This window comes from Zootoca vivipara, chromosome 5, assembly GCF_963506605.1.
Source record: "Zootoca vivipara chromosome 5, rZooViv1.1, whole genome shotgun sequence".
In the NCBI taxonomy this organism is placed as follows: domain Eukaryota; kingdom Metazoa; phylum Chordata; class Lepidosauria; order Squamata; family Lacertidae; genus Zootoca; species Zootoca vivipara.
This window is the reverse complement of record NC_083280.1, coordinates 95,014,276-95,026,461: the sequence shown is the minus strand read 5'-3', so window position 1 is coordinate 95,026,461 and position 12,186 is coordinate 95,014,276. Positions and strand designations below refer to the sequence as shown.

The 12,186-nt window shown below is 42.8% G+C and overlaps 1 protein-coding gene across 9 annotated transcripts in view; it reads right to left on the bottom strand.

The window, feature by feature from the left end:
* The window catches only part of CCDC91 (coiled-coil domain containing 91), a 108,614-nt gene that overhangs the window by 27,883 nt on the left and 68,545 nt on the right, over positions 1-12,186 (bottom strand). For 7 of the 9 annotated variants that reach the window (XM_035137621.2, XM_035137615.2, XM_035137622.2 and 4 more), the window contains exon 8: positions 9,289-9,396. The exons of the other annotated variants lie outside the window; for them this stretch is intronic. In XM_035137621.2, the coding sequence (XP_034993512.1) occupies positions 9,289-9,396 (108 nt within the window). The remainder of the gene's footprint in view (positions 1-9,288; positions 9,397-12,186) is intronic. 9 annotated transcript variants of the gene reach the window in all.

Sequence of the window (12,186 nt, the reverse complement as noted above, 5' to 3'; positions counted from 1 at the left end):
ATCTCCGAAAGTTCTTCACCGATTGCTTTTGACACAACGTTGCATTCGAATACGCGCATGTTATTATATACCTATATTACATAGATGTCACACCTGTGACAGGTAAAAACATGCTTTTCTGGAAAAACAGTGCCATCTGTTGGACGTCAAAGCAACACATGCTATACTAAATATTTTACTCCCAGGACGCCTTGGGGCACGGGGTGGTGTCCTTCTGGCCCGAGCGCGCAGAGGCTGCTGGGAATGGCTGCCCGGTGGCTCCTTCTGGGAGGGTGGGGGCCAGATCCTGCCCCTTTGCCACTGCCACCTTTGCCATGTCAACCTTGGAAAAGCAGCTGCAGCTGGGCCGCCTGCCCCCTCGCCCACCGGGGGAAGCGGCCAGGCCCTCCCCAAGATGCACATGGGGTATGCGAGGGGGAGAGGGGGGGTTGGGTGCCGGGTGACATCACGTGCGAGGAAGATGATATCACGTGGCGGGGGAACCAGAGAGAGGGGTGTTGTGACATCATGCGGCTGGGGTGGGGGCAATCTTTGGAATTGTATGGTTTACATCTAGACATGGATTACTTCTCACATGGACAATTCTATGTTGCTTGTTCTAGAGTTGGCGAACCAAACAATCTCTATATCTCAATTTCCCTTAATTTTAATTTATATTTTTAAAAAATTAATTAAAGGAATATAATGTAATTAAACCTTATTTGAGCAGTTGGTTGCAATTCTTTCAAATTAATCAAAGATTTCAAAAAGATTTTAAAAATGGCTTTAATAAAGAACTTTCTAAATTAGATAAAATATTAATAAGGGGTAAGGATAAATATATTAAAAATCTCTATGATTTATTATTGGAATGGGAAACTAAAGATGAACAAATATATATAAAGATGAACAAATATTTATTAAGAAACCAGATGACACCACCACTGAACTGAAAAATTCCCCTGTAAGTTATACTTGATATGAGACTGTTGCTGAAAAGGGTTCCATGTCATGTACTCATTCTCAGTGTAGTGTTGGGGTACACTTACCTGTGTTGCAATTTCCTAGGCCCCTTGACATTCTTCCTGCTGCCCCCCCAATATCCTTTTGCACAGGAGCATAGGCTTTTTTTGGAGGGGGAGTACCATTCCTGTGAATGGGGACTTTTTGCAAACCCTTTTTTGCTGCAGGGAGAGGGGGAAGAATTGATGGGGAAAGGAAGATAGTTTAAGCGATTATGTGGATGATGTGCAGATGTTTGGAATGACAATTTGGATGGATGGTGTAAAGATGACTGCATATGTATTAATGGGGGTGGAACAGAGATGGCTTTGTCACCACCCACTTGTGGCTCTGGCATCGCCCACCATTGGCATGTAGCCCCCAGAATGTTACCCTCAAGCTGGAAAAGGTTCCTCAACCTCATCTTAAAGGAAGACAAAACTGTATTTGGATCACATAACTTTTGTCTGCACCTTTGTAAAAATGAAGCTCAAAGCAAAAGTTCAGAAATAGGCTACATTTCTTCTGCAAGTAGTTTTTCAAGCAACAGCTACAAATGAAAACTGTTTGATGTAGAGTCAAATATAAATACAGTCTTGCGGTTTTTCATGATTCCTGGTAAAAAAAAAATCCAGGCAAAGGAAAAATCTCTTTTCCTGGAATGTGAGTCAAAGAAGATAATGTAAACAGATTTTATCATGTTCACAAGCAGTTACTTTTTTATATTAAGCTTGTGTCTGAGAAATCACAGCAGGTACACAGTTGCATATAGTCGCAGCTACTTCAAAAGACCCATCTATCCATAACATGATGAACTGAAATGCAGTACAGAAACTGCTATGATCAGTGTTACAAACATGAAGGTGAGCAGGCTGCATACTGTATGTCTAACTCAGTAACAGTTGCTAAAAAATATTCCTATTGCACTGAAAACTATGTAGAAAAGTCAATTTCTCTGGAAAAATGTGTAAGTAACGCTTCCCTTTGACCACATTAATTAATCCTTCACATACCATTCATTACATGCCTTCACTGAGCTGGTAAATATAAAATGCTGCTCAATCTCCTGCCATGCAGAGCTATATAAGGAAAGGCATTCTATGGATTCAGTAACTCCTCCCTAACAACAACTCCTCTCTAGTTTTAACACATACATTGTCACTATAAGGACTGCCAAGATACAGTTTACAACCATGGTTAGAAACAGGTTTGCAAACCCTAATTCCAGTATGAGTGGGGTGGGAGAGCTTAAAAACTTCTATCTGAAACCAAAGCAGCACATTGGTTGCCAGATGTGAAACATATCGAGAGTCTTTTCCACCCCACTATATAGACATTGCACTAACCAAGATTAGTTGTGAAACTGAAAGGACAATGCTTGTGTGAAAGTGGAGGATTGAAGAGAATAGGTTTGCTTTTCACCCACCATTCTAGCAGGTTTTGGATTAAGCGACTTCCGGTATACTGCCATTGCTGTCCAGCAAGAGAATCTCGAGCTCCAAGATTCCCCGGCATGGTGAGGGAGGGGGGAGCCGCCAGAGTGCTGTGGACCCCCAAAAGAGCCCCAGATCGAGCGTTCTGGAGACGTGGGAACTCAGCTGCACCCCTTTTCGTCTCCTCCATTCCCCCATAAGCCCTATTAAGGGAGCCGAGAGTGAGCGGAGTGGAGACGTGGGTGCCTTTGTGAGTCAAATCACTACCCTCGCAGCATGAAGCTCCGTGTTGTAATTGATATTTTTCTTTTTTTATGTTTGTCTTTTTGTTTTTGTTTTTGTGATTTTTTGTATTTTGTATTGTTTGAAAATGAATAAATATTATTTGAAAAAAAGAGTAAAAATATGGATTTCTCACGAAAGTGCCCTCTGCCCAAAATACCACATGGCAAATCACAAATTGCCATGGTTAAGAACTACCTGGATAGCAAATTGTGGAAGGCTGAGGCTGTGCATGCTTATGCTTCTCCTTCTCCTGCGATCACTCGTAGCCGAGTAAGATTGTCTTCCATAAATACGGTTTTAACAATGGGTCAGTAAAGTGACTGTGGAGGCCAATTCTGGATCCACACGTCCTTCCACAGTAGGGACATTGGTTTCCAGGCGGGAGTTGATCACAGTGTGGATATGCCAAGCGTGCCTTCCTCTTAGCATATTTCTCCCTTGCATCCTGAGATAGTTTCTTCAAAGCCCATGACACCTTTGATAAAGGCTGTTCTCCAACTGGAGCGCTCACAGGCCAGTGTTTCCCAGTTGCCAGTGTTTATACTACATTTTTAAAGATTTGCCTTGAGACAGTCTTTAAACCTCTTTTGTTGAACACCAACATTACGCTTTCCATTTTTAAGTTTGGAATAGAGTAGTTGCTTTGGAAGATCCGCACAACATGACCAGTCCAACGAAGTTGATGTTGAAAAATCATTCCTTCAACACTGGTGATCTTTGCTTCTTCCAGTACACTGATATTAGTTCACCTGTCTCCCCAAGTGATGTGTAAAAATGTTCGGAGACACCGTTGATCGAGGAGTTGGAGATGGCATTGATAAGTGGTCCATGTTTCACAAGCATATCGTAATGTTGGTAGTACAATAGCTTTGTAAACAAGCATCTTGGTTTCCCTGTGAATGTCCTGGTCCTCAAACACTCTGCACTTCAATCGGGAGAAAGCCGCACTCGCAGAGCTCAGGCGATGCTGGATTTCAGCATCAATGTTGGCCCTTGTGGAAAGGTAACTGCCTAGGTAGGAGAAGTGATCAACATTTCCCAATGTTACACCACTGAGTTGGATTTCTGGCGCCGCAGAGGGGTTATTTTGTACTTGTTGGTGCAGCACTTTGGTTTTTTGGATGTTGAGTGATAGGCCAAGCTTTTCAAAAGCTTCTGCAAAGATATTTAGGATGGTTTGGAGGTCATCCTCTGAGCGTGCGCACACTACGTTGTCATCAGCGTTGTCATGACGGAAGTTACGGTAACCTTACTTTTTGCTTTCAGCCTGCTCAGATTGAAGAGCTTTCCATCTGTTTGCTATATGATTTCTACTCCAGTGGGGAGTTTCCCATCGACAAAGGGTAGGATCCCGCTGTGAATGGTTCACTTTGAGAGCCATTGTTATCTGCGATTGTTGCTGTAATATTATGGAGGAGCCAAATGATGTTTACAAATTTATCTGGGCAGCCAATTTTCAGGAGGACAGTGCACAGGGCATTAGGATTTACAGCAGGCACCCCAAACTTCGGCCCTCCAGATGTTTTGGACTACAATTCTCATCATCCCTGACCACTGGTCCTGTTAGCTAGGGATCATGGGAGTTGTAGGCCAAAACATCTGGAGGGCCACAGTTTGGGGATGCCTGATTTACAGTGTTGAAAGCCTTAGCCAGGTCAATAAATGCCATATACAGGGGTTGGTTTTGCTCTCTGCATTTTTCTTGAAGCTGTCAAGCAGTGAAAATCATGTCCACTGTCCCCGTAGAAGGCTGAAAACCATTTTGGGATTCAGGGTGGGTCACCTCGGATATTGTTACTAGACAGTTTGCTCAGATCCTTGCAAGAATTTTGCCGGCCGCAGCGAATAGAGAGATGCCTCGCTAGTTTCCACAATCAGTTCTGTGACCTTTTAAAAACAGATTGATAATTCTGGCATCCCTAAAGTCTGCTGGGATTTCTTTTCTTTCCCAGATTTTTTCAATGAGCTTGTGAAGTTGTTATGTAAGTTCAATTCCACCCACTTTGAAGATTTCGGCAGGTATCCCATCAGGTCCACTGGCTTTGTTGTTTTTCATTTGGTTAATAGCTGGACACAACTCTCCCAGATTTGGAGATACTGCAAACTCATCTCTAACTTGTTTTTGCGGAATTTGCGAGGACCTCAGCACTTACGGGGGAGTTGCGGTTAAGGAGATGTTGGTAATATTCTTTCCAGCGTAGTGCAATAGCTTCTTTATCTCTTAGAAGTGTGATACCATCTGCTGAGCATAGGGGGCATATGCCATGATTTATTGGCCGATAGATGGTCTTTGTGGCTTTAACGAAACTCTGTGCATCATGAGTGTCGGCTAAGTGATATCTCTTGAGCTTTTTTTAATCCACCAGGTGTTTTTTAGTTCTCAGGTTCTTCTTTGAACCTCAACCTTAGCGTTGGCATAGGTTTTTTTTTTCTTAGTGGCACAGTTTCTATCTTTTTGCCAGATCTGAAATGCCTTCCTTTTCTTGTCAATCATGCGTTCAAGCTCACTGTCATTCTCATCAAACCAGTCCTGCTGTTTCTTGGTTTGGTATCAAATAGTTTTTTCACAGGCTGCAATAATGGATGTTTTTATTTTTATTTTTTAAATAATATTTATTGAATTTTCCAACATTACGAATCAAATCAATATATCTTCACATCAACTTTATATCTTTAGCAAAAAAGAGAAAAAAAGAGAGAAAAGAGAAAAAAACATACAAAAAAGGAAAAAAACAAAAAATATCAGAGAAAAAAGAAAAAGAATTTTTGTAAAAATTAAACATCTAATATAAACCATTGTATTAAACTTTGACTTCCCCGTTCCGTCCTTCCCAAGTCATATTATATACTATTTTGGCAATTTTCCTAATTCTTTGCATTAATTCAATTATCTTAAATAAATTCTTATGATATCAAATTACATAAAATCCCATCAATTATATTCCCCACACTTTAATTCTATAATAATCCCCTTTAGCTTCCTGTTTTCCCTGAAAATCTCCTCAAATCTCTATCCCTAATAATTTCTAACAGAAAAGAACAATTATTATTTTAAATCAATATAGAAGATCACCCTCCTTCACCCGGGTGCCCTTCTCCGGACGACCCGACCATCATCTTCAAACAGTCCAATTCAAAACCGTGTTATCCGTCTCTTAGTTATAATGTCCTCTTTCTCTCAACCTATTCCGTCTCTTGCCCACTCCAACCCCATCTCTTCTTCCCAGCAACCCTTCTGTCGCCCCCATTGTTCATATCCTTCGCCCGGACCTACCCTCCCCTCTCTCACTGAGGAGGTTCGACTCCGGGCCATCACTTGATTGTTTTCCCCTGGAACCAGCTCTCCTCCTCTCACTAGGAGAGACAGCTCCTGGATTTCTTTGCACATTTGAGCTCCTTGGTAGCAGTCTAGGTCCTGCGCAACCTCTCTCACCGCTTGCGCTTCGATCCAAAACTTCTTCTCCTCTTGTCCTGTCACCTTTGTATCAGTGTTTTTATCATCCTCTAAATTGTCCTCTTGTTTTTCCTCATTGTCAATGGAGAGAAGTTGTTGCTGTGTCTCAAGGCATGACTTTGTAATCCTTTTAAATTCTTTTACTCCTTCAAAAATTTCGTAGATTTTTCCCCAGACTCTTTGTATCCCATTCTCTCCCATCTTGTGATGTTGTTTAGTCTAGGGATTTCCTTTGTCCTCTCCAATTTCAATATGGCGTTCGGGTAGAAGTGTCGGAGACGTATCTTAAAGTCAATAGCTGGGGCTCCAGATTCCCGCCACCTGGTTTCCGAAGGGGTCGCCAATTAAAGAAAATAAATCCAGTTTTGCAGAAATCCAGTCTTATGAAATGAAATCGTCTCCCCTTGGCTCTGCTAACCACAGGGGAGGACTCCTGCTTGCTATTTTTAGGGAAATTCCAAGTCCCGTTCCAGCTTAGTAGCTGCAGGCTCGGTAATTGCATCTAAGAAGTCTCAGTGAAGGGGGGGAACGACCTCCGTCTTCTTTAAATTCCACCCCCAAGTCCAAATTGTTTCGAATTAAAAATTAGAAATAGAGTCTTACTTGTGAATCCAATTTTGATTTTGGAGGCATCTGGTGCTCAGTTGGTGTCGGCTCGGAGCTTTGCGCCACAGAGTGAGTGTATCTTCCCGAGGCTCCGTCGCGCGCCGCCAGCGGACTTCACCCCCTAAAAAGGGGGGGTTACTCGCAGCGGCCGAGACTTTGAGGAGCTCTGCCGGGTGCCACGTCCCTGGACAGCCCAGTCCATGGGTTCTCCGGGGGGGCACCTCGCTCGGATGGCATTCCCCCCTCTCTGTAACGTCCGGGGATCTCGGAGATCGAAAATCCCCCGCCGATCCCAATGGCCGCCAGACCGGAAGTCCAATAATGGATGTTTTTAGCTTGGTCCAGTGTTCCTCGATGATATCAGGGAATTCTGAAAGCAGATGGTCCTTAAGAGTTGTTTGGAAGCAATCCCGCTTAATGGGGTCTTGAAGGGCTTGCGTGTTCATTTTGCGCCTTGGTTTCCTTCCTTGAAGCCTGCGTTGAGGTATAATCTTGACAGCCATTGTGGAGCGTATTAGTCGGTGATCCGTCCAGCAGTCATCAGCACTCGTCATAGCTCTGGTAAGGAGCACATCACGGCGATCTTTAGCACGGACAATAACATAGTCTAAGAGGTGCCAGTGGTTTGACCGAGGATTCCTCCATGAAGTTTTAAATTTATTTTTCTGTCCAAAGAGTGTGTTGGTAATACAAGGTTGTGTTCTGCACATATCATCAAAAGTAAGATTCCGTTCTGGTTGCTGTTGCCAACTCTTTCTTTCCCAATAGTCCCAGGCCACAGATCGAAATCTCGCCCAACTCTTGCATTAAAATCACCCAGGAGGATAATTTTATCTTGCTTAGGTGTCTCTGATAGGACGGTATCCAGCTGAGAGTAACATTTTTCTTTAATGTCTTCATTGGCATCCAGTGATGGTGCATAAGTGCTTATAATAGTAGCCTGTTGATTTTTGGAGAGCTTTATTTGAAGGGTTGAGAGTCATTCATTAATGCTGGTAGGGACTTGTGACAGGAGCTTCACAAGGTCGTTTTTGATAGCAAAGCCTGCCCCATGTATTTGATGTTCTTGTTCAGATAGACCTTTCCAGAAGAATGTGTAGCCTCCTTTTTCTTCCTTCAGTTGTCCCTCGCCTGCTCTCCGAGTCTCTTGAAGCGCTGCAATATCAATGTTAAAACGTTGCAGCTCTCTTGCAATGGTGGCAGTTCTGCGTTCAGGACACTCGCTATCTGGATTATCTGACAAAGTCTGTATATTCCATGTTCCAAAGTTCAATTGTCTGTTACGACCGCTAGGTGGTGACCCAACTGGGCACGGTAATCCAGTCAGGGGGAAAGGGAGGCACCTTTTCTAGCCCCTCCCCCTTTTGGGGGTGAGCAGAGTGGATCCTAAAAAGGGCTGCTCAGTCAAGGATACAGCTGCTGAGCTGCTCAACTGCCTTGTTCCTTGAGTCAGAACGATTGAATCTGTATCCACTGCCCATGTGCCGGTTCATGACTAGGGGCTTCCAGATTTCACGATCCTGCCCCTGTTACCATTTGCCAATCGCCATGGGACTTTGGGGGGTTGGGTTGGGTTTTTAGAAGCCCCCTGTGCATGAATTTGTTTTATGTGTGTAGATCAGTGCACGCTGACCAACGCACAGTCTTCGCAGTAGGGCTCTGTTCCGATGGCATGACGTAGTAATGACAGACCGGTAGATTCCTATCTGCTGCAGCCTTCATCCACCTTCACAGCCGTTGTAACATACCGCTTGTTATCATCTGCCTGTTCTGCCGTTGAGGACTTCTTGGATCATTCTTTGTCTAGCTCCTTCCCTTTGACCTTACAGCCTTGGGTGACCCTGCTGGGAGTACGAGATTCCCGACGGCTTCGCTCACAAGGGTCATGGGAACATGCAAGCCCACTCACCATGACAAGGGAATGATCCAACGAGTAGGGCTGTGCATGCACTATACCTTTAAAGCACTTTTTTTCTTAACCAACTACAATGCCCAGAATACCATTCTTTCAAGGAGATATATTATATAAATTATAAATTCTATTTTATTATATAAAATGTGCTTCAAATATTCTTTAAAGGTATAGTGGGTACACAGGCTTACACAAAAGTTTAATTATTTCCCTCCAGACCAGTGAACCTCTCAATAGAGAGTTAAATTAATTAAATAATTTAATTAAATAATTTATTGTTGAACCCAATTTATCTAAACATAGCCATACTATATGCTATGGTGGTTCATAATAGAATTATTATTATAATCAAAGGAACAGAGTGCAGAATTACACCATCATTTCAATACACCAAAGGAACCTTTGGACTTGAGTTTCTCCACCATCAGCCACTTAGGCTGCACAGAAAGAAACGTTTGAAATTTTGTAACATATCTGGGATACAATATGGATACTTAAAATACAGGAAAATCCACTGGACATTTAATATGCCCTTATGTGTCTAAGTAGCTGTTTGAATTCTGTCCAGGATATACATATTTTTTATATAAACTTTTGCAAAGAGACATTGCAATTACTTGAGCAATAAGCAGTTCTTCACACTTTTGTGCCTGTTTTTCAATCACAGATGCATGCTGTTTTTCAATGGTTTCTTTGCGTTGCTGAACCGTAGACTGCAGTAAGGCCTGAAACAAAGATACAGCAGATTTGGTATAAATGGAGAAGACAGTCAGCCTGTGACTATAAATGCATGCAAATAGAATTCAGGATCAAAGTACATCCACAGATATGTACAATTTCTAAGGCAAATGTTAATATTAGTCTAATGCAAGTTTTATATTTCTGCTAACAGAATTACATTCTTGCTTCTCATGTTCCTTATTAGAATCTTACATTCAAAAGACGGGTAATAGATAGGGAAGGTGAGTAGTGCTGTTAAACAGATCCAATTCAGTGGGACCACACAAGACGAAACACTTATGCGAGTCATCGAGGCGGGGGGGGGGAGCCAGACATATTTCTCTGGCTGACAAAACTCCACATCCTCTCAGCACACACTGTTAGATCCCATGGGCAAAGCATGATCTTCACAACCACAAGTAAAAACAGATGGAAATTATGAGTTATTTGAAAACAAAGAAGCAATGCTCCCAAATAAGTTCACACTCCAACTTGAAGAGATCATAAATCAGAACTGTGAACAGTAAGAAAGTGCCCCCCCCCAATAAACGTCACTAACATGCTAAAACAGCACTATGATGCAAGTAGAATCAGAGCCATACCTGGCTCAGGTAAGCAAAGCTTTAAAGCATCCAGATTGGGAGGGGGAAGGAATCAGCCTTTGAAAAGGGTTATAAGAGAAGCAAGCTCATATTATGCCCACCCATTTCCTTTAGTTGATTGCTAGTCTTAGTTCTGTCTCATCCTTCCTGCAGTGGCACCGTCTAATTCAAATTCTCATACCATATGCTATTTACATTATTCCTTTAAAACGAATGTTCTATCCACGCAAAAGATATAACACTATGGTTAATAGGCAACATAATGTTTAAATAAGTTTGACTGAACTGTTTGCAATTGCAATTATGCTAAAAGAGACTTATTTTATACAAAGCAGATCCTTCGCATGCACAGCCAGCCAAACAAGCAAGAAAGCACAGCATTCCAAATCTAAAATAGATTTTTGGTTTTGAAAAATAAAATATGTATTTGGTGGAAAGCATTAAGCAAGATGATGCATACATGCAAACAGTCTAGAACAACAAAAAACCACACTAGTCATTGTCATTTTCCAATTACCTGTCTCAGCAAATGCTGTTAATACACATATTTGCTGCCTTTTAGCACTGTACTTGCCTCTCATACCCATACAGCGGTACTTGCAGGCTTTGACAAAGTACTCACCAGGACAATTAATTATAGAATCATAGAATCACAGAATCATAGAGTTGGAAGAGACCATGAGGGCCATCCAGTCCAACCCCCTGCCAAGCAGGAAACACCATCAAAGCATTCTTGACATATGGCTGTCAAGCCTCTGCTTAAAGACCTCCAAAGAAGCAGACTCCACCACACTCCTTGGTAGCAAATTCCACTGCCGAACAGCTCTTACTGTCAGGAAGTTCTTCCTAATGTTTAGGTGGAATCTTCTTTCTTGAAGTTTTAATCCATTGCTCCGTGTCCGCTTCTCTGGAGCAGCAGAAAACAACCTTTCTCCCTCCTCTATATGACATCCTTTTATATATTTGAACATGGTTATCATATCACCCCTTAACCTTCTCTTCTCCAGGCTAAACATACCCAGCTCCCTAAGCCGTTCCTCATAAGGCATCGTTTCCAGGCCTTTGACCATTTTGGTTGCCCTCTTCTGGACACGTTCCAGCTTGTCAGTATCCTTCTTGAACTGTGGTGCCCAGAACTGGACACAGTACTCCAGGTGAGGTCTGACCAGAGCAGAATACAGTGGTACTACTACTTCCCTAGATCTAGATGCTATACTCCTATTGATGCAGCCCAGAATTGCATTGGCTTTTTTAGCTGCTGCATCACACTGCTGACTCATGTCAAGTTTGTGGTCTACCAAGACTCCTAGATCCTTTTCACATGTACTGCTCTCAAGCCAGGTGTCACCCATCCTGTATTTGTGCTTTTCATTTTTTTTGCCCAAGTGTAGTACCTTACATTTCTCCTTGTTAAAATTCATCTTGTTTGCTTTGGCCCAGTTGTCTAATCTGTATAATTACTATACTTTAGTTACAATGAGGTAATCAACTGAGCAGGGAACCAAGGGCTTCTGCCTCTTGGATTTGGGTGACTGTCCAGGCTTGTGTGTGTGTTTGTTTCTGGCCGGTGACCTTGCAGTGACCTTCTGGTGAGTCAGGGGAGTCAGGTGATTAGCTGTGGGTGGAGCTAGTCAGTGTTTGGAGTGCAGCAGGCCTCTACTTCTTTCCCCCTTGACTTCAAGCTTTTCAAGATGGAAGGGGAGGGAACAACTGTAGTCACCTGCAATTCCTACACAATGTTTGTATTCTTGCCAAAGGATGTAGGCAGCTACACCTGCAGCAATTGCAAGTTGGTTGCCATACTAGAAGACAAGGTTGCCCTACTAGAAGACAAGGTACAGAAGCTTCAGGCCCGTGTATCTACGCTCCAGGGAATTAAAGAGCTGGAGCTTTTCTTGGATGTAGCAGAGCACACTGTCTGCACCAAGGAGGAGACAGGGGACATCCCTGAGGAGGAGGTCAGTTCCCCATCACAGGACCCAGATGTATGGAGGAACGTGACTCATAGAAGTTGAAGGCCCAGGGATCGCTCTGAGTGTTTAGAACTACACAACCGATTTGAAGTGCTCTCCCTTAACATGGAAGACGAGGAACAGACTCAATTTGAGGATCTCTCCCTCATCACAGTTCATCAGGAATATGAAGACGAGCAGCAAAGTCAGTCCTCCGGGAATATGCAGGTAACCTTGGAAG